General features: G+C 34.4%; 1 protein-coding gene across 1 annotated transcript in view; it reads right to left on the reverse strand.

Annotated features, from left to right (window-relative positions):
* Window positions 1-24,894, reverse strand: part of LOC106143673 (T-box transcription factor TBX20) — a 53,668-nt gene that overhangs the window by 10,226 nt on the left and 18,548 nt on the right. Inside the window, exon 4 of the mRNA XM_013345807.2 lies at window positions 9,519-9,792. Coding sequence (XP_013201261.1) covers window positions 9,519-9,792 — 274 coding nt within the window. The remainder of the gene's footprint in view (window positions 1-9,518; window positions 9,793-24,894) is intronic.

The raw sequence follows: 24,894 nt of genomic DNA on the forward strand, positions 1-24,894 counted from the left end.
AAACAAACTACAATACTGACGATATAAATAATCAAAGCATTATAAAATCTCGGCAAGTGAAAAGGACATTATTATTTTTTTTGTTTATTTGGTTATTCAAAAGCAAACTACTATTATTAGCAAAATATATTAACAAAAAATATTAATGAATTTAAACACCTTATGACTAATAGAACAGCCTTCCGAATTCAAATAAATAACACGGTAGCCAGTAAGCACTTACGCCTATATTTAAGTACTGGTGTGCACAAAAGTGAAATTGATAACAAATACAAAAAAATATATACCAATAAGCACCAAAAATATTTATATTATAATAAATAAGTTATTTATTTTCCTCAAAAATACAATAAACCGGACAGGGCGAAGGCGAGTCGTCAATAACCCGCTTGTCGATATTTCGATTAGCGCGGAGTTGGCGGCTTACGCCGGATTTTCGCCTCCGCACCGCCACGCCGACAAATTGGGCCATTTGTACCTTCCACGCAACGGTTAGGTACTCCATGTTGACACAAATTTTGTTTATATTCTCAATCAATTTATTAATTGAGAACGCTTATCGGATTTGTTGCAGTCGCTTAGATTGAAAATGCTTGGAAAAAACAAAAGTTATAGGATTTTGAGTACCTACTATGGGTTTTTACAGTTCTTTGATCCAAATTATACTCGTATAATATTTGTAACCACTAGTTTACAAAATACTTGCAAAGTATATTTAGATACGGCCTGGTAATAAATTAAGTTAAATCCTACTACTATTATAAAGGCGAAAGTTTGTATGGATGTATGGATGTTTGTTACTCTTTCACGCAAAAACTACTGAACCGATTACCATGAAATTTGGTATGTAGGTAGCTGAAGACCCAGAATAACACATAGGCTACTTTTTATTCCAGAGTTCCCGCGGGATTGATAGGGTTTCCATGCGGACGAAGTCGCGGGCGGCCTCAAGTTATTTATATTTCCATAACTTTTTATTTACGTCAAAAACAAATTGAACTATGTCGCTTCAATTGTAAGATTCAATTATCGAACATGGCTATCAAAATACGTCATTGTTAATCATACAAAAAAAACTAATAAGAGTACTTGTGTCCGCGGTTGTCCTCTGCTAAGTCAACAGCGGCGGTAAGCGATGAGAAATGACCCTCTAAAGAAGCGGATTTCTTCACATTTACATTCGTTATCGGTCCGCGGACAACAGCTTGTTTGTTATGTTAAAATCACATTCATAAATATAGTAAAGTCCTATTTGCACGCCGTATTTTAATGAAAACATTTTTTATTTTATCCTTGCGAATGTCTGATAATATTGTTAAGGTTTTTAGTAGGGCACAGGGAGGACTGATTTCGGTTGATTTTTTCTCGAATATTTGTGTATTTAAATTCTATAGAATTATCTGAATCAAGTCGTTGTCCATGCATCTAATAATAATAAATAAGTAGAATCTATCTACCTACCTACTTTAGTTTCATATGTTTATCATTTCTATAAGTTTTCTAGAAACATGAATTATTAAATTAATTAGCCTTGATAATATTTTTCTATAAAGACAGTGCACAACCAAATAGGTAGGTACCTACCTATCTGGTTATTCAAACAATTTAATGTGTAATAAAAATATTTCCTAAAGAAATAACTCAACGAACCGTAATAACGATATGTAAGTACACCTTTATCAATTTCATCTTTTATTGGCCGTCGCATCTCAAGTTCACAAATTCAAATGGAACATTAAAATAACTCAGAGGCACGTAAACGTTCATCATAACATTGGTGGCAATAAAATATATCCAAATAAAATTCTCGCTCGTAAACAGACTGACATCGGATGAAAAACTGGTAAATCGTCATTTAACTAGAGGTGCTCGTCGCCAGCCAGGGAGTCACGATAAACGTCACTTTGGAATGAAAAAAAGAGGATTATGAAAAAACGACGACCAATTGAAATGAAGTGAGTCGATGTCGAGTAAAACAAATAAAACCACAGAATCAAAGTGAGAAATGTAATGTCGTTGAGGACGCCCCCCGCGTGGCAGGTCCAGTTGTGTTATGGCCTCACAAGCTATAAGAAGCTATCATTAATGTTTGATTAATTCGAACAGCTCCGTATCATTGGCATCACGTCACAAGTGAGCCTAAGAATCATATGTTTGCTAAATGAGTTCGATCTCTCACATCAGTAATATTTGCATACAATAAGAAGCCTCGACTCGCGTCTTGGGTACATCACTTGCAATAAGGCTGATTTCTTAGTAATGATGTTACAAATATATAATCGTATTCATCTTAAATCAACTGTTCACCTCGCATAATGTATGCTTTACGGTGATTTTTCAGATGTCGATTAATAAATTGTATAGTCCGTTAGGCTTTACAAAAGAAACTAATACCCTTTCTTTTTATCAACTTCAAAACAAAATAAATGCATTCGAAATGCTTCTATACGGTAGTGTTAATAAATATATATTAAATCACTGTGAACATTAATATAAAGCTACAAATTGTTAGAGTTGCATTAACTTCAAAAGGGGTTTTAAAATAAATGTAATTTATCATTTGCTAGCCCAATTCTGATCTGTATTTCTGTAAAATGTTATAATTTACCGTTTCCGTGTACCAACCAATCCGCGAACATTCGCATTTAGGTACCTATAATTATTGTATAAATACATGCCAAGTAACTATCGAATAGATATTAAATATATAGAAATGTCTAATAACATTAGTTAAAGAACAATAAAATTCCGTCAACAGATAATGTATCATATCACATCATCAAAATACCTACTTGAAGAATGAATATGTCATCCATATTATAGGAAATTTGCTGAAAATAATAAAATATTTGCGCTGGTAAATAAAAGATGATGTACGCTTAAAAACAGACTGTCATTTATTTATTATTTTTCTTATTTTAAAATACAAAGTTCTTGTCCTTTACAAAGGAGTTCGGAATACTCTAAGGAGTTCGTAACACATATAATCAATAAGGAACTTACAAAAAGTATGATTTCTTTACAAGACAATGAAAAGGTTTTAAATGAACGCTACTTATTCGAATTAATAGCTTTTTTTAAGATTTCATAGCCGTATTTTATTTACCAATCTTACGCCACTATCAAAATATAAATCAGCAAAAACTTAGTTTTTATCGATGGGCATAAACGATGAAATTATAAGCAATAAAACCGATGGATCCGGGACAGGCCCACCGGTTTCCGTTGGAATACAAAATATAAATAATACAGAGTAAACACTTACATATATTCAAACATTGGATTACCTACAACTTTACTTAAAATATGAAGCAAGTTAAACCTAGAGGGGTCTGAATGTGCACCTCTCAATGAAGGGCATCACTTCTCAGATTGACAACAACTTAACTGCTCACATGTTTTAAGTAATTTTTTTTTGTTGTGAAACCAAATTTATGACAATTATTAAGTGATATGAAGTGTTCCATAATAATGAATAAAAGTTTTTAATTTGAATTGTTTTCTTTCACACAAATACCATCACACGAAGGAGAATAACTAAAACCTACCTAAACCTGCTATAAAAATACGTACCTCGAAATTTTTTCATGATGAACCAAATCTAAGACTTTCCAGACAGATTACACAGATTGAGTTAGCCTCGAAGAGAGTTCGAAACTTGTGTTGCGAGATACTAACTCAACGATACAATATTTTATAATAAATACTTATATAGATAAACATCCATGACCCAGGCCAATCAGAAAAAGTTCGTTTCTCATAATGTCTTGCCCGGGATTTGAACCCAGGACCTCCGGTTGACGCAGACAAGCGCACTACCGCTGAGCCACAGAGGCCGTCAAACAATATAACCTAAGTACTTTGTTGTAGTTATAAAAAAATTTTTGTGACTTTCAAAGATAAATTTAATTTGCGCAAGGAAGTAAGCAAATGCAAGCCGATGTAGTACTCGTAGAGCCAAAAATCTATCATCAAACGACATAAGACAGATACACCAAATATAATTTTCAGAAAACTGTTTTTCTCATAATTTGTAAGCGATGAAGTAGATAATCAAAATGTCGGCATTTTCAAACACAGAAGCACCTCTCTGCTCTCTTTATTTTATAAATGCACGGACGCGCACCCTTCTCGTACGATTGGCCTTATTATGACATAAAAATAATTCATGGGATTCTCTGTAACATTGCCACAAAGTATACTGACCGTTAACTCTATTTGTGTTCACATCGGTCCGTAAAGGCTGCTGTTTCATTACACATTTAATGTAGATCAATAATAATTACTTATATGTACATAGAGATGACTTACAAATACCAACGTAAGTTAGTTTGTAAGTAGGTACATTTATAGTTACAAACTTAACAAGTAAATATGCTTGAGTTCCTTTTTATAAATCATTGTGACAATCACATAAAAGATAATATTTGTTTCAAAAGTGTATTTTCATAAAGTTCCTGGAGAATATTAAAGGAAGGCTGTGTAAATGGAAAAACAATTTCTTAATGCAACCTCTTTTTACTGATTAATTTTCCAACGTAAGCATGCTTTATATTGACCATTATGTCAACAAGAAAAACAATTTACGAGAAGCTAGTAACGACATCGTCACACGTCATGGGCGACAGATAAACGTAAGTCGTGGATGATTTTGATTATATCGTTCGCTATGGATATTATTACACGATAGATTTGTCATAGATTCTAGCGCCGATAACGCCGACATTGATGGCATACCGTTAGCGACGCTTTCATACATTTTAGGCCTTCGACATATTTCGTAATTTATTTTTAATATTTTCCATATTACTTGTTAGTCTATCTACTAATTAGATGTTCAAGTTCTTGCATTGAAACAGAACGCGAAAAGGCCGTGGGTACATAGTTAATTAGATAGTTACCAGTAACGCAAATGCCGTCATTTCTTTGTATGCTTTGACAAGTTAATAATGTAAGACAACTGTAAAAAGAAAATTGATACGAAGTTGATTAATAAAACACACAGAAATTATTTTTTTTTTTGTAAGTTTTATATAAATATACGGTAGGAAACCACAAAACGGACTGAGGTAGGGAAGTTGTTATAACTTGTGTAGAGTTAGTATGGCGTTGGACTCGCGCGGCCCTCACAGCGGGAGTCCACAGACGACGTATAAGTTATTAATTTATATTACACTTTTACACTCGCATCCACTACCTACTCAAATCACCTGTCTCGAGAGTTTGTTTAAGAAATTGTTGGATCTCTCAAATATACATTAATGACGAGAAAACATCAACAGTAATTAAAACGCAAATGATCGTTCCAAAATTAATGTTAGTTGTCGTTCATAAGACAGGAGTGCTGAGCGTTTTATTAAATTTTATTACCAGTGTTCACGAGAGATGTAAATTATAAATGCGAAATATTAATGAAAGAATTTCGCAGATAACAGCGTGAAATGTAACGTCGATGAATATAAAATTCAATTCCGTTACTGTGAATTGTCAGATTGTCGGTTATACAAATTTATAATCCATTGAAAAACAATATTGTTCCCGGAAAACGAGTTGACATTAACATTTGCGCTATTGCATATTTATAACTGTTTTCCTACATATATTAACATCGTAGATATTAATTATAAATAAATAGAGATAATGGTTGTCAATACATTAACTGCCAAGTCGTATAATACTGAAAGTCTACGCCTCCCAATTAACAGATACACAAACGTCAAAAAGGGAGATAACAAATGGAATGTCCTTTGTTTAATGGTCGTCATCGCAGAGCCAGTTAATTATAAAATATTGCGTTTATGGTATCGAAACGCGTAACGCATAATCACCTCGTTATGCGAGAAAAAGCGGATCATGAGCAAGATAAACCGTGTGCACACACCTTAAGTGCATTATAATTGCTTGCTCTACTTGAGTCGAACGTTGCATAAATAAATACGGCAACAGCATGTCTAACGACATAATTCCTGGTGTTAGTTATAAATGGGATAAATGTTCATGATTACTGAACTGTATGTGTGGTTTATTCAGCTCTAACAACTCCTACTTTAGTATATATGAATATTATTAATTTATTCTTTTGGTTTTTGATATGACTGTTGAAATATGCATTTTAATAAAATCAATGGGTTACACACAAGAAGTTCTTTGAGTTGTCGGAACCGCGGTAGAGCAATAAGTTTAATAAGAAAACTAAAAATTTTAGTGCATGGAGGTTTGTTTCAAAAGTTAATTTTTACTAAAGTGATTCATGGTAGAGAAAGATTTCGTCATTTTGGTACATATACTTAGGAATTAACAACTAACGAACAGTGGTGCAAAATTATCTAGGTACCTTCCTTTTACAAAATCATAATGGTTAACAAAAATTTCAGATATCATACACCTTAATTTAAAAAAGTGGTTCTCATGGTAGAGGTTGACTCCGCCATCTATCTATCCGTCATACCTGAGGCGATGACAACCAACGGACAGTGATGCAGAATGATCTCGTGCCAAGAGATGATGAGAGTTTCTTAATGCCAGTAATTTCTAAAATAGGTAACTGTTCTACGATAGTAATATAAATAATACTTGTACAACATATAGGGGTTTAAGAGAGGGGTTTACATACTACTAGCTTGAGCCCGCAGCTTTGTTTCCGTACATAGGTACGTAGTCATTAACCACGAATCCCACGGGAACGCGTAGTTCCAGTAAGGAATGAACACTATGTTACCAATGCATATGAAAACATGAAACTAGTTTACGCATTAATATATAGGACAAAACAAAATATTGCCAGTTAATTAAAACCAGATACAGCATTTCTTAAAATTTGAAAAATAATGACCCTGTTGTATTTGCCGTTTTCATAATTCTCATTATTAAATAAACGGTCAAACGAATGTTCATTAATCATTACAACCATTCGTCATTAGCGAGGTTCCTCATACACCAAAACTAGCAATTTCCATATTTTCATTAATTAAACATTCTTGCAAGCAGTCTAAAATTCATTGTTAGAGTAATCTTTAAGATTAATATCTTTTGTTAGGAATATGTAGCAATAATAATTTGACACGATCAAGGTAAAGTGCGGTAACGTTTTAAATAAACCATTCAATTTATTATTCACAATTGGCTTCTGACAATACTCGCATAAACGCGAGCCGTCATCGCCAAAATTGGACACAAATTTATTATAAGTGAATGCTCTAAAAGTATGAGCAAGTAATTTTATTCATATTTATGTAGGTTGAACCCGCTAAGCTCACCTTATTATATAAATATCCTAAAACCCTTATATCCGAATTAAAATGATAAATATGTTCCCATTAACTAGAATAAATTATGATATGTCATCATACACAAACATTGTCAATTCAAGAAACAAGACATAGGACGTCTGTATTACTTTTAATCACGAAATAAATTAACTATTCGAAGCAAAATACCCACGGCCACATTCACAAGGTTGAGAAATTACAAGGCTTATGAATGCCGTTTTTATTTTAGTATTATTCGAATACAGGTAGTTAAGTCGCGGACTGATGATTAATTCGTTGGTTTCATGGAGTTTTTGTTCCACAATTAGGCGCCGCCGGTTTCTACACGCGTTTCTACACGCCCAGCCCGCACTTGCGTGGCGGTAACTTCTTGCGTACTATAATGGTAACGAACGTAGCGCTAGTTCCGTTTTACCGATAATTTATTGCTAATTATGAATTTTATTTATAAATTACCAACTCCCAAAAGCTGATGTTGCCTACATGTTGTAGGCAAAGAAATACCAAAATGGACTCAAACATTTTATTGTTTTACATGCATTGGATTTCCACGCTTTGACCTACATAATTACGTGTGCTCTCAAGTGGGCACGATAGCCATCGGTCCCTGAGCTATGGGAAAGCCAATTAGGTGTGTTTTTCGGCGGAATCGGGTCCATCCATCACCGCGCCACGCCCGCTAACGCTCGTTCCGTTCTGTTGCCCCTACACTCATTCTACCTAATGCTATTTACAAAGCCATTTTCATCAAGACTAATTTTGAATAATTACATTCAATAGTATTATAATTAAAAGTAAAATTGTTTCGCGAGATGTATACGAGCATGTATTGTTAACATATTCACTTAGTTAACGACGTTTTTGTTCCACCACATAAACCATATTCACACAAAAGTGACATACTCGCATGAAAATGGCTATTGCCATAGCACATAAAAATAAAATATACCTATACAATACATCGTACACAGGTGGATATTATTGGCGGCATTGCAACAATTTACATTTTTCGAGATGAAATCTATTTCACAAAAAAAGGCGACCACTAATTTTGAGCTCCTAAACTTGATCATCGAATACAAACAGATCTTGAATATTTGTGACATTTGCTCCAACATGACACCTGCATCTTTAGAGTAAGTGGCCGGAATACCGGCTGACACGACATGTGCCTCTAATTTGTACCACCAACGCACTCATTAAGTCGCCTGCGACGCCCGAGGTGTCGCGACATCGCCGCAACCCTGTTATTCCGTAAATTACGTATGGAAACACTGCTACAAGTATGTCAACCTGTGATCCTTCACAAGGAACATGTCAAATACACAACTGATGCAGAAACGAGGTCAATGTGACAAAAGATGACTGAAAGCATATGCTAGCAGTCATCTTTTGTTAGTCTGTTCCATAATTTTTGGTAAGTTAAGGAACCTTCAAATAAATATAAATTATGATACTGTTCGGCCATTTGTGCATCGCTATTAATTACGAACTCTCAATATTTGCCTATATCATTCTTTTAAATTCAAATCTCAATATACTTAGTTATATTAAGAGCAAACCTATCACGAACAAAATTACACTAGCATTTATATACCCCAAAATGTCATAAGTATGTAATTTGAAATAATGAACACTAATGTACCATACAACCAATAACTTGACCAGGAATCATCTTCCAAAAGTGTCGTAAGACCCTGGCTTGTTAGTGGCAATGATCCCTGAAGCGATCCATTAATCAAGTGGTTTACGTCAACACTTTATAGCTCACACGGTGTCGGTCGGTTTATCACCTTGCTCTCACAATACTGCTACATTTATTTGTACACAACGAACTGTTGTTTTATGATTATGATAGACAACACTTATTGACACGTATTAAATAAATCATTTTAAACAATAGCCCGGTATTACTTTGAGGTTTTACACATTATTTCTATGAGTAGCCTTACATTATTTGTGTAGGCATATTAGGATTAGAATGTCATGAACATCCGCTAAATACAATGTTAGAAAACTCTCACAAGAGCGATACCCCAAGCAAATGAATTTAATCAAAAAGTTATATGATAATTTCTTAAACAAATTGAAGCAATAGTTGCTGATCACAAGAATTAGTAAGACAGATCCCGCGGGACCGATGCGGAAGAACTGAGGACATCAGCACGTGGAGAAATGTAGACCCTGCCGATTATTCCACAAAATGAGTAGAAAGATTCATGAAATAGCAATTAGGGAATAAAAACTGACCTGTCCATTCTTGTCCATCTCGTTGTTGGTGAGCTTGACCTTCTCGAAGGAGACGACCTGCTTGCGCAGCTGGTCCCCGGAGAAGGGCGAGTCGGGGTGGGGGTAGAGGCGCGCGGGCGCGGGCGGGTCCGCCTTGCCCGCCACCAGCCACGAGGAGCGGTGGTACGCGTAGCGGTACCGCTTGCCGTCCACCGGCACCACGTCCAGCAGCACGGCGTAACGCGCCTCCGCGCGGCACCCCGCGAACGATACGCGCACAGTCGGGAACATTCGTCTGTAACAAATGTCAGTTTATCACTGTGACCACCATGTAAGTTGTATCTCTCAAGGGGTACCATCAAATTCAGGCAATTATGGAAAGTAACTATGCTGCCATTTCAGTTCAATTGATATTCCGGCTGTCGTTAAAATTAATAGTTTTCTATTAAATTATATATATAGAAATTTATAATTATTTTTAAATTCCGACCTAGAACAATTAATAAAAACCTAGTGTTACAAAGCTTATTAAAATTAAATAATATTTTACGACATGCTGTAAAAGCTAATGCGACAAATTATAAAAGCGTGAAACTTGAAACTTTCAACTATAAATTTCTAAGCGACCCTGATCGCACTAATGACCTCATAAGAACCGACAGACCAAATTAGACATTAAGAATCAAAAGCTTATAAACCCCGAAAGTGTTTTACGAGTCTAAAACACATGCTCGCAATAAAAAAAGATGATTAATGCATCTTAACAAAAACTGGCAGAGATCCGGCCACGGCCGGTGACTTGTATAATTATGGGGTAAAACGTGAACTAGGAAATCAAACAAATATGATGTATTCGATTTTAATGCACCCTTAAATGGCCGAAGCGCTTCCTGCCGGCCGGCGGCGATAGCATCACACCGCCGATTATTTACAACACAGTCTTTCTTAATAATATTTTTTATAATCTATAAACGGCACTTTTGTAATTTTGAAGCCCAAACAAGTAGTCATAGGCTTGTCAGATTAGATAACCGTCGGCTAACAATTTGTCCGCTTGCCTTAACTTGATTGAACGTCACCGTCGCGCTACAGTTGTTTCTATTAGCTTTTTAAGTAAGTAAGAGTCGAGCGAGCACTCGGTATTTATTATTGAATATCTTATTCGTAAGTGTGAGCAATAAAATTCAGGAGTGAAAGAAAGAAATATTAGTATCCATAAAACACGAACGTGATGTCAACTTTTCTATAAGAAAAGTATGATAATAATAATAAATAGGAGAGACCTATAAAATTGTTGGAGGCTGAACACGACGACGATAAAGCACGGCGTATTGAGGGTCTCCGCCGCGAGTTAAGCACTAGCTATAAATAAATCGTATTAAGGTATGTTTTGAATGGTTGTTCCGTATCGGTCGCGCGGGATCTCGTCGCGTTCCACAATAAGTCGCTGTCAACCGCGTTTATGAGAGTGTCGTTAAGGCGAGAGTTGCGCGACGCGGAGCCACCCAGAGCGGCGATGTAATGAGCCGCATCCATCACGGATAACAATCGATCGCCACGAATTCCACTGCCTTACCACTCGACGTCACAGTAATTGAAAATAATGCGAACATCATCTTAACCACGTCATAACTACCAAACAAATATTAACATAAACTTCGGGTATAATTTCCATTGATGATTGGAGAGACAAAAGAATAAATACTAGTATCTATAATTATCATTAAATTCTAAATAATTTATTGAAATAGTTGAGTAAATCTCTCTAAAAGATTAAATACATAACTAAGAAAATTATTTAATCTAAGCACCACCTACTGAATTGTTCACTCTCTTCTCTAATATGTAGGAATACAAAGCTTCATCTGGTATTAACATGTCGCTTTATGAATATGTTATATCTATGAGTCGGCGTATTTGCATAATTCATCTATAAACGTCTATTTAAGATGTACTCGGACAATAGAATAGCGATCAACAAATACAAAGTGATAATACTCATTTTGAACAATGGTATGGAATCTACTAATCTAAAGTTAGAACCCACATTCGCATGTTATTTATCCATTAGCAGAAATCACTTCTAAAAACATTATCCTAACGTTACTACTGTTTACGTTCTCCCTGCCGGGGTCCACCGGGGGTTTTGGACACCTTTAACAAGAGAAGAAATCATCTAAATAATTCCTACATCGTGGTCATAAGAAAAGCCCTTTATGACTACGATGTAGGAATTACCGACAGCAACCAAACGACAGCAATTTCACGTACTTATATACTCGTAGTGAAAAATGCTCGGTTCTTTTTATTCCTAAATTGCATTATTAAAAATAAAGTCATGCGACAATAATTTTAAGAAAATAAAAGAGATTATTATTTCTGTGGTGTAATTTGTTGGTTTATTTTGAATTGCAGTAAGAAACCGCAGTCCTATGACAAACCGGCTTCAAGGGTATTTCAAGACTGCGGAATGAGCTCCAATTATGTGTTACCACTTCCGCTGTGAGGCGAGAATTTACCTCTATCGGAGCTTTCGCGGAAATGTTATTAGTGTTTACTTAACATAGTAATTCTACAAGCATTCAGCCATAATAACGTCAACTGGGTTCTTTCTTACAATTCTTACGCTCAAATGCTTGTTAGGGAGCTTATTGTAAAAAATAAACATGTCAATAAGTGCCCATTACCTAAAGGAGGCTTCAACTAGTTTAATGTACTGATCTAATCGCCTCTTGCTTGTTAACAGTAAATATAATTAAAGCAATAATCGAGATAAAGCGATATGCTGTAACCTAAATAATAATTGTTAGCAATTTTTCTCAACCACCAATGAATTTCTTGCATGTGTTGCGTGCGCGTCCAAATGAGAGTTTCCTATCGTCGAGCTTCGTGATCATTTTTTATAGTAGTTAATTACGTGAAAACCTTTGCAAACAGAAACACATAAAAATTTAAAATAAATTAAGTAAACGGAACTTGTTTTAGCGGATAATTTTATTTCGATGTATCCAAAAAAATTTAATTACATGAGTTACATTTTATAAATATCTTATTATGGCGACTGCCTGACCTGTACTTTATATAAAAAATTTAAACATACAGTTCTAATTTTCAAAATCATGCAAAAAATTTATTATTTAATCTTATCTGCAGTCACGGAAATGTCCATAGCTTTATCTCTTACATAAATTAATATGCAAATACTAAGAGCCATGATGTTAGTATCTAATCAACACGTCGCTTAAGAAGATGAAAAGATACCAGTTCGCACCTGTAATTGACTCATTTCTTGACATTTTCTAGATGTTTTACTCTTCACTATGTCTAAATTATAATAAATACTATATGAGTGAACTCTTCTCGCAAATCAAAGACAAGTTCTTAATCACAATAAGAATTTTTTTCATTTCAGTAAGTAGGTATGTCTTCTCTCTTGGCATATATTTCTTTAGAAATGAAAAGCACCTTTGTACTTCAATTGGGAATAAAAGTTTGTATCAAAAGCACCTGAATATTTGTGATGCGAATTATTCAAACAACCATTAATTTAATTAGTATAAATGCCAATATTGTTTCATTATTGTAATTTATAATTAGGTAGTAACATCAATATGCCTTTGGGTGAAGATTCTCAATTGATCATAAGTCAATCAACTTTAGTTAAGTAAGGTGGTCAAAAATTTACAAGTCAAACAAGTGTTCTCAACAAATAAAAAATAAATCGAACAGAGTTTTCACGGCGTTATATGACTCTACCACTGCGATCTATGTAGCACTACTTACTCATCACACTTCCGTCTATTACAAGTATATTCATAAACATTTTTTCTATCACCGAAACTGAATTATATTTTAGATTTCTTGCAGCGTCACTCGTTGATTAGTTAATACTCAATACTAAATGTCAAAATTGATTTAATCAGTGCAATGACTTAGCCTTGATGACTTAGTTTAACCGACATACATACTTTCATATTCATAATATTATGTATATTAAATTAGTATCGTTTAGTCATATTTATAATCCATACTAATATTTCCTATGTATTTTCTGAATAAGTTGTTAAAATGACAAAGAGTTCTGAATTTGTCCGTTCGTTAGTCAGCACATTTACAACCTCGCGACCGCAAATCCAAATAAAAGTGGCACAATATTTTACGGAGATGGACTGACGGACAAACATGTTATTGGTCATGCCACAAGAAATTCTTATGGGTTTTTATGTTTTAGATATATAATGCAAAAATATATAAATAATACAAAAGTGTAGTTTGTTATTATATAGTATCTTCACGTTTAAAATTTATTCACATGATAATATAACCAACGGTCTGTCACTATTTGAATGTCAATTCTATCATTAATCTAAACAGCTGAACGTGGCCTACCATTTCTTTCATGGCTCTGTCTTCCCTGCAGATATTACATGTTTGGTATGTATGTATCATCTATATCTATCATCTATAAACGTCTATTTCCGGTTGTAAAAAAATTTTACTTTTTGTAGCACCATACCAGATAAATATCGTGCAATATTTCATCGCCAACAGCATTACACAATTTAGTCACAGAGGATATGAAGAATTAAAGACAATGATAGATTCTCGATGCGGTACTAATATATCTTCATTTTATCCGCATGAATGGAATAGCATTACTTTTTATGCGGACTGTACCACTTAACGTGCAGTTCTTGCTTATTATTGTGTAATGCTACTTTGCCTATTGACATATCACGCTTAATGTTTCCCACTACTTCAATGCAATCCACCCCACATTACTTTCTAAAATAAAAACCCAGAAAGGAAATTCGAATAAATATTACCACAGCTATTCAGTTTCTGTGATTTGAAACTAAGGAACAGAATAAGCGATTACTTAATATTCATTTATACATTGTTTCCGAAAGACAGTTATTTCACATTTGCCTTAAGAAAATTATGAAAATCCAATCTAATGTTATAAATGCGTAAGTAAGTTTACATCCTTGTACTTTGAATCCCGGTAAAAACGTCGCTAAATTCGTTGCTTTTTGATTCGGTGCTAATTTCTTCCCTTTTTGTAGGTAGCATTAAGTTAGAGAGTTTACATTTACACGGGCAAAGCTGCAAGTAACAGGTAGTCTAAAATAAAATCGGAGTATTCTCATAGATATTTACTTGAAGAATTAAATTGATTCGAAATATTTTTACATACGAGTATTTCAAAGAATTTAACACAATGCTTAGTAGGTACATAATTCTTATTCTTTTTATAATTTAATGTAGCACATGAAACAGTTACTAACGCAACATAATACTACATTTGTGTGATTGAAAACACATTGCAACTGATTGTTAATAATACGGAGTCCATACATTTGCATGACGCTGATCGTTTATAAACGTCGTTTGCAATCAGGCAAGCTATTTATAATGCGTCAAGAATGTATGGATTCAACAAAACGCAAAATAGTATCTATATATATATATATATAAAATGCATATAATTCTTCACAATGTAAAAGTTAGCAAGTGCTAAGTTTGCAAGTGCTAACTTTTACCCTTGCGAAAAATAGTAGTGGTACAAACTTACTTCACCTGAGCTATATAAGAAGTAGCGACATAGTTCGCTAGCCCATTGCATAAAATACTTAATAAATATTTTCTTATTTTTCTTGATGGAGTATTTGTATTTTTCTTATTTTTCTTTATTTATCTTGATTAAGTACCCATACCATCTGTATGTAATGAAAGGTATAAAAAATAAAAAAAATCTATATAAGAGCGCAATTTTTTTTTTATTATTTTTCCAAAAACCTAGAAAAAAAATCCAATTCATAATTTTTTTTAAAACTAGATTTACATTTATATTGTAGACTCCATATATTTATATAATATTTCATAACTCCCTATGTCATGAAAACCTCATTTTTTACATCATGATTTTTTAACAACCTTATTTTGTCTTCCTATGTAGTAAAGTGCGTGGCCAGGGTGCCACACATACATATTAGAAGCAAACTTGATGCCATGAAATGTCATGTACCGCAGACAAGCCGCTCGCACGCGACATGCTCCAATGACGCAGAAATTTCATTTTTATTAGCTCTCAATTTGCACCTACTATTTACCGATACAATTATGTCTGACCTTTTACGTTTAATTGTCATAATCGTAATAAACACGCTTTGTTATTGACGTGAAATATTAATCCTAATGAGGTTGTTGCAGGTTCAATTAGTTTCGTTATTAGCATATTTTCTTCACCACTTATGACTTAACTGCATGGAGAATCGAGCTAGAGATACAATGCCATTAAAGAAATCATTGTAAGTATTCTAACAAATATTTATTATTCCACCAATTTTCTCTACATATAATAGTCTACCAATATATTTACTAATTCAAATGGACCCATAGCCAGAATTAGAGTCGCATCATGTCACACGTCGCGTGCAAAGTGTCATCTGTCTGTCATTCAGCCGTCTCGTTATGTCGCCACGCGACACCGCGCCACACGGCTAATCTCTCTGTTCAAAACAAGCTATCTTGTTTCTCAAAATCCTCAAAGACAGCCATTAAAAAGTACTACAATTTAAATATTTGCAAATTCTTCAAGTGACATAAAAATGATAAGTTGCTGAACCAGCATCGGAACTTGGAAAAACCAAGCTGATTGTCATCTGTCAGACCGCCATTTTAATTCCTGAGTAAATTATACAAATTGACACTTGACATGTTTTGTCGTCTCCCGAGTAATTGCGCGAAATGGAATTCTCATTTTATTACTTTTGTAAAGTGGCGGATGGTCTACAACTCGCTATCTTGTCAATCGATCTGGTTTTATACTTTAGAAGATTTTTGTAAAGTACCAACGTATTTTAATCATAGCAGCAAAGAACTATTTATAAATATGTTTAAATACTTCCATTATTCACCTACGCCCATCATCGTCGTTACGTAAGAGAGAAAACGGGGTAAATCGGTGACATGCACACGCAAAAGTACAAGAACACTTCATCAGCGAATTTCAATTTTACGACGTCGTTACACATGAAATATAATGTAGACATAAATATGGTGAAAAGTGACGTTTTGTTAACGACTCGTACGCCATGTGTATAAAGTAGCCGCGCCGCGGGGAGCTGCCCGCGCTACAGGGAAACACTTTGATAATTAAAAAATTCTTATTTGTTTTGGTCGTGATTGTATGTAGTTATTCAAAAAATGTTTTATTGTTTCAACACATGATCATTCACAATTAATACGAATTCGCGGGATATTGTTTTTCATTTTTTATTAATATTGTTATTCTAAAATTCACTTCGAAATAATTCGAGAAAGTAGTACGAAAACTATAATTAGTATTTTTGCTTATGCAAATACCGAATATTATTTGAAAGTAAAATTAATTTTTTTTTACTGTACTGCGTAGCCTGATCGCTGTATACACGGAATTATTTTACATTATATTTGGAGCCCCGAAATTATATCACGTATGCTGTTTATATCACTCATCTCAATGACATTTACTCATTTAGATACAGTGACATTAAATCATATTAGATTTATCATAAACTATGGGTATTTTTACTACAACTATGTAGAATCGAACCATATTGATCAAATTAACTAACAATTAAATAAGTAAAGGAAAAATAAAGAAAGTAATGTGTAGTCATCAGATACGTTAGTAAAAACTTAACTCAAGCTCATGATAAGAAATCATATTAACCGTCATCTAGAGAGCGGTTCTACTGTTCGTGGCACTAACAACGCGGGTTGGTCATACAAAGCTAATTAATTATTATTATTGGGGTGGCAATTATAAAACAGTTAACATTAACAAGGTGGCCTTTAATTATTATCGTCGGAATCTGACGATGACGTCGGTTTATGGAACTTCCTGCGGAACCCCCCACTCGCCATAAACCTTTAGCCGAAAATACGATCAGCATTCGTCGTAAATTATAAAGGTCGTGTTCGAATTCGGACAAAATATTAAAATACAACACCAATTATAAGTTTTATAATGCAATAAAAGCTTGTATTATGATACTCCTATATTAAGGGCACGTTGAAAATTATGAATTGTCAAATCGTTAGAATCCCACTGTGAAAGAAAAACGCAACTGAGTGATTCAACACACTTAAGTGTGTGAAATATGTTATCTAATTTTGGGTACAAAAAATTGCATCATAACTCATTCAAAATTGAGATAATAGACAGTTAATAAATTTCGAACATTGCAATTAGAATTAAAATTTTTATCTTAGATTTCAAATATCGAAGACAAAATGCACTCTTACAACTGAACTCATGTAAGATTATCGTAATGCTGACGTTTATAAAACGTATGTCGCAGTCGCAGCTCCTATATTGAAAATAGGCATGTATAGTGGAACACGTTCAATGAAAAATAGATCAGTTTAATCTTATACGTGTCAGAAACGTCGTGTACGTGATAGGTCGATATCGATATTAACTAGCGTCCCACATCAGTAATCACGCTGTAATGTGCTGTGTAATTTAAGCAAAATAAAAAAGTGCAACTTTTCAATCGATAGCAATTAGTACGAGGGCACTCATCATAGTTATTTTTTTATGAAATTAAAGGCAATAATTCATGTAAAACTGTTATCCTGGTGATTGGTAAAACATAAGGGAAAACATGGTATTTATTGAACCAAAACATACCCGTTTAACAAATTGTTTAAAAAAAATGTAAGAAAATTCTGAGGGCTTTAAACCACTCTAGGATATCAATAAAATAATGTGAAGCAGAACTCAACCTGCATAATTGAAATTGTACAACAATTATTTTTTTATATATGCTATGAAAATATGCTTAATAATTAGCAAAATTTATTATTCGCCTACGGCGATTCGAAGTTAGTTATATCATAATTGGTGTTCATTATTTTGGTGTTGGTATCTCGAAGCCACCTTGGGTCGAGATTGCGCCTGTAATTAACTGTTTTACACGCTCCTAATGGCTTCATTCTGCTAATGACCATCTCATCTCACCCTTTTGCTACTATCTACTACCCATACCTACCAACATTTCCAAAGCAATTTTGATCTTAGGGTTTTAGTTTCGCCATTATACCTATTAGCTGTTAGATTAAATTTATTAAAAATATTTATAGCTGTTGTACATTTTACATGCATAAAGTTTAAATAAATAAATAAATATTTGATAAATTTAAATAATATATTTTTCATTATACACTTTTCATCGAAAACGTAGAAAAGTATACCACCTTTGTAGGTATTATTTTGATGTGGCTTATTGTAATTACGAATTAAATTCAAATAAAAATGATGATATTACCGCTGTATAATAATAAGTCTAATACACTAGTAGCAGTTGTAGCCATTCGTAGTATAGTGACAACATATAGCAGTTAAAAGTGGTAATTACTACGAAATGGCTGCGAGTTTTGAAGGAATACTCGCAACGGAATCATCACGACTACATACGTACAAATATAATCGTAGCTCGTAGCTTAATGTCAGCTCAGACGTAGCAGTTGAAAATGAGTATTGCTATGACTAGGCTACGACATCTCACATACTCGTACACATAGTGTCTCTACTTTTGTAATCAGAACTTTTGGTCACCGAGCTACGATAATCTATGATGGCACCTATACGAAAGAGAAATTTAAATAACGTGTAAATAACTAAACATCAAGTTATAAAAACTAATTTACACATTCCAATAGGAGGCAATAGGCCGAGATATTTTTTATATAATGAGATAAAAAATTAATAATAATATTGATATATCTAGTAATTGTAAACATATATTTTGTATAGAATCACATATAGTGAGTCGCATTCCTTAACGATGTTTTCGTAACGAGTTCGCGCTTGGCCAGTTTTACGGCAGTGTTTTACTTAACAGTCGCTGCACACTATAGCACTTGTACAGAATAACGAGAGCGCAGAATTATTGTGGGTTTGATTTTTAACAAGATTGTTTAGTTATAAATCCACAGGAATAAAAATAATGACTCAAAACTTAAAGCTGTGAACCGGAAAAAGCAAAGAAATTTATCTCTGAAAGTAGACCAGACAGGCTTTGATGTTTAGCGGCAGCGCAGTGCAGCAAGAATTGAGATTAAGATTAGAATAAAAGTATCTTCTTGAAACTATAATTTTTATGCATTGTTACGTAGCTGCACTTCTGCTGTACACACAATTGTTACGAGTATTTAGCTTGTGATAGATTTATGCGCCCTGGATAAGAGTTGTAACTCTAAAAAAGTTTATGACTTTTATCATGACCAAAACAACGTCACAATTTAAAATACCAAGACACATCTGTGCTTCCCTTAACTTAAAACTACCGCTTCTTATTGATGTTGTGTTGCTATTTATTTTTAATACTCATACTATACACGAACATAAAATTTTATTGTACTTACAAGATATTGTGAACAACAACCAATTATTCATGTGGTACCTAAATGCTGAGCAGTAAAATAATAATGTTAAGTCTGTTTTATGAAATACTTATTTAATAGATTATTTGTTTTAATATCTCTGTGATTTTTACTAAGCCCGGATTATTTCCTCTTTTATTGAGCAATTTTGTGGTTCGCCCAAGTTTACTATAACTAAATACCTACTTGTAAATATTATTTAAAATAATCGTTTTGTTACTCTCTTTATATTTTTAGTTTTAGAGAATGTCAGATTTATAGTTTATATAATATACGAGTATTTATATATTTATATATATACATTCTTTTCATTCATCAGAGATTGTATTTATATATATACATTCTCTGATGTAAAAACTGTTAATATTGCAGGTAGGTGTCAAAATTAACTCATAAATTAATATTGATATTTTATGCGGATATCGGAAACTAATATTATGCATAGAGCAAGTAATAGGATACACCCGACATGCGACCGTGGACCTCGCCCGCAGGTTTAATGAACCGAATGCTGTGTAAATGCCAACACGGCGATACGCAGGTGCTGTCAACTCACGACAATACTATCTTCTGTCTAAACGATCATGTTCTTATCTTCTGACTACGTATCTACGCTCATTTCTGCAGTTTATGATGACGAAACTTGATCACACGCGTTGTGATAAATATCTGGTAATGAAAGGCGTCGTCATTCATTTCCATTACATCGTGTTTGTTTGTTCAAGTCTGATTGCTTTGTCAAATACGTAATATATACGGGATAATAAAGGTGATCAGAAACAGCGGACTTCAGACACCGTAGCAGAGCAAGAGTGGATTTAACTGGGTACAGTACAACAATAACCTCTTATTAAGTAGGCTATAAAACAGTGTTCTTACATTATAAGTACGTTAAAGCAAAGATTGATATCTCCACTTGGTCCGAGTCAGCTGCTGATGTAATTAGTGATGCGAACCGACCGAGGCATTACTTGAACTACATACATACATATATTAAACTAGAAGTATAGCGGCTAATTGAAACTCTGAAAAATTGCGACCACATACTGAGTCCTTAATGTCAATGCCTCAAGGTACGGTCATGTGTATAGAGTAAAGTAAAAAAAATACAGATATACTTAGAATACATTTAATGTTTGTTCTAACGTTGACGCCCATGTCGACAACAATTTCAAAAGAGAATAAATCCTAATGACCGTAGATTCTCAGACAATTATACCAAATTAAGATTTAAAATTAATACGAGATAAGAGACAGAACATTTCAGTTACTTATCCATCTGTCTACTCATTTACTTGTGTTAAAAAGCAATGTTTACTTTTAATCGTTAAATGTTGCGATAACTTGCAACACAGGCATAACTTGGACAGCGATAAAGCAAACCCTTTGAGGAACATTAATTGTGAACTAACGTCCTTAGCGTGCCTATAAATATAATTTTGCAACACTATGCCGGTAGGTAGCAATTTAATTTATTGACTGTGAACATATGTGATTAAGAAGACTAGGTGAAACAACAGTATAATAAAAGTTGTAACCATGTGAATTGTATACATCCAAGAATAAGATAGAACTAATGAAGACCCAAATCTATATTAAAAAGCTCATTCCATCTTTACCTAATGGGTATATCTTGATGATACATGGCATATCACAGCCGCTAAAAAAGGCCTTGGGTAAGAAGTCTAAAAATAAATGCACCTATGATGCCTATAGAGTATCATGTGGTGGCTTTTGAAAATGGGGAGTAGTCTCTTTTGATAATAAAAAAGATATAATTTTAAGTTTGTTGTACTTTAAAGAAGATCCCGATGTCCCTCATTGCAGTATACTTATATTGGCTAAAGATATATAATTATAATATATATGACACCTTGGTCTGGGTCATGTGACGAGGCAACAGAGGGCAGGTCGTTAGTGAGCGCCGCACCATTACCGATGATCGATGGTGGCTGCCGGCGCCGCCGGACACCCGACAAATTTAATTTAGACCTCTAATGCCCGCTTGTTTCCTCAGATAAAGTGATTACCATTCGATAATGCTGTCTATGGCAATCACGATCTCTATATCTCTGATATATAGGTAATGAAGGTATACTTTTTTCAATAACATGCAACAACTTACAACATAGTACGACACAAGACTGTTGTTGTTGTAAACTGTTGTGGTTCTATTCTACTCTGTTGGAAGCCGACGTTTGATCGATTTGACCACACCAATATTACTGTTTAAATAACAAAATACTTGCTTACAAAAATAAAATACATTGTCTCGATAACTCCAAGGTAACATTAACGTGGCTGCAGCGTACGCACATAAAATTTATAACGTAATTCGGTTTTAATGAGCACAAATAACATTTACAAGTCGCTTGCGAAGAGATGTAAACAGCTTTAATTGCACCTTTCGGAATCAAGCACCGAGCCACTACCAGAGAATCAACACCTTCAACTCTAATAGGTATATAAACTCTAGCAATAAACGCGAATTCAAGTATATTTCTCATTATATCTGCTTCCCGAAGCGGACTGTTAGAAAAATATTCTAGGAATTGTTGTTCGCCGTCAGAGCAGACAGCATCGGTAGACAGGTAGGTTATGGGTTATGTATGTATGATGGGGGTGGCGGGTGGTAAATGCAGTCGGTCGGGGCGCTAACGTGCGCGGGGCGGTGCGGGGCGCGGGGGTGCCGGGGTGTAGACGTCGTCGAGAAGCGTTGGAGGCTGCGATCGATGAAGCGCGGACACGCCTTGCGCACGCCACCGCAACTCAAGACCTACACTCTCATTGTTAAATCAGCCGTCACTTCTTGGTCTACCTAAATAGCATGTTGGCACTGGGAAGTAGGATGCCTTATCGTCGATTTCATTATCAATAACAAACGAGTTGGGCGAACTCGCCCGAAATAGCTTCACATTATAAAGGATATCCAACTAGAGACAGGCTGACGACGCCGGTATTATGCTTAAACACGTTTGCTGTCAAGAAATCGTCCAAATGCGATGAGCGTGTTAAACGACTGTATTGTGGGATGCTGTCACTGCTGAGGTCGGTGCCTTTGCTTGAGCCCTTGCCACGGCGATAATATCTCGCTTGGAGAGTGGAGGAAGCCACTTCTAAAATACAAGTGGTTTGAAAAAACAACTACTAACCTAATCTGACATCGAGCGATCGGCTTTTAATAATCCCTTTCACTATTAGTTCGAATTGAAACATTGTTTATCATTTTTCTTACATACCTAAGTTAAATATAACTATACATATATATTTGATTAATAATTGCAGGAAATCAGTTTTTTTGTGTCTCCCAGTCCTTCTTCTTTTTTCTTTTTACAAAAAAGAAATATTGTTTTTTAATAATGTTCCTTTAAAATCACAATAACTTGGTATACGTAAAAGTAAACCTCATTCAAAAAATAAAGAACTCAAGTAAGCGGTGTTCAACGCTATCACTACATCTAAAATCTTGTCAAAACGGTTAGCTAAGCACGAGATTATGCGACGAGCACAAAACGACCAACACGTCGGTTCGGTCGCCGGGATGTAAGTCAGACCGGACCTTTTCTTTCCATAATCATCCTTACAATTCGTGCGATAAAGTCTATAGTAACTTTTTGAGATAATTCGGGTTTTTGATCTGATGAGCGTCAAACATTTAAATTCCACATAATTCTAAAGGACACTGATCCGTCACCGATAACGCACTTTAGCATCTTTTGGTGACAAGTGAGATGTCCACTTGTAATCCGTGAGATCGAAGATATCTACTAATTGCCGCCTCTAACAGTAGGTAATTAAGATTTTCCAAAGATTTTAGACGCGTTTACCTCAAGCTGATTGCTTTATGTGCATTAATACAAGTAATTTTTCTGTTATGACACTGACGGAAGCAAATTATGCATATTATGTCTATAAATTCTTTTATCTTCGGACAGTTCTGCCATAATTTACTATAATAAAATAATAACTACAAAACTTAAGCAGACTTAATGAGGCATCCGTCTGCGCGCCCGCCGTGTGGAACGCAACTAATTTGAGCGTTAACAAAGGCCAAAGGGCCAAAATATGAGTAGTAGTACCTTTATGTTTATAATCTCTATGTAAGGTTCCAGATGGTTGCTAGCAAGGGCTCATACGAGGGCGTGGATAAGTTTGTGGGCAATCATTAGAATCTAAGTACCTACTACTACACGGGCTACTTTTGTTCGCTTCGAAACAGAGTCTATTCACGAAATGAAAAGCGTGGTATATCGGGTGTTTTGGAAATTTTGATGGTCAATATCGGATTTCCACCAAATAGTTGTCGAGCACGCAATAATAGACATAAAACTTATCAAGTCTGTTAATTAGCGTTTCACTAATTGCTTTTTATTAGCCACACGAAACGCACACGCGGTCGTTGTCACCACACACAGTGCAATAAATATTAAACTTGTATTGAATGTAAGCTTTATTCTGTTTATACCTGTTCAGAAATATACAATGTTATTTATTAGAATTATTGCCTTTTTTAATGGGTTATATAAGTTTAATGTTAGAAAGATACACACCTCAAGAACTTACAAAATCTGCTAAGTTTCAGAGGTGCTTGTTTAAATATTTTGCATGACGTTTGATGATCAATTTAATGAAACAGTTTGATAATTAAAATATTATACAAAAATACTTCATCTGTTCTTAATAGTTTATCGTTATATAATTTTATAGTGCAGTTAAAATACGACTAACTCTTACTTCCGAAAAAATCTAGAAATGGCTTTTAATAAAAAAAATTGTTTATTACATGTGTTTGTTGGTGATTAGCTACTAACAGGCTATTATCATCAAGATAACGTCAAGCTTAGATCGGAAGTTTGAGGAGACTGACGAGTAGCACCTGTAGGTGCGTTGGCCGCTCGAATTCGTCCGAATGCTAATGAGAACACGAGGGCTCGTAACCCGACGCGCCACCTGTCCCGATATG

Source organism: Amyelois transitella, chromosome 2 (genome assembly GCF_032362555.1).
Source record: "Amyelois transitella isolate CPQ chromosome 2, ilAmyTran1.1, whole genome shotgun sequence".
NCBI lineage: Eukaryota > Metazoa > Arthropoda > Insecta > Lepidoptera > Pyralidae > Amyelois > Amyelois transitella.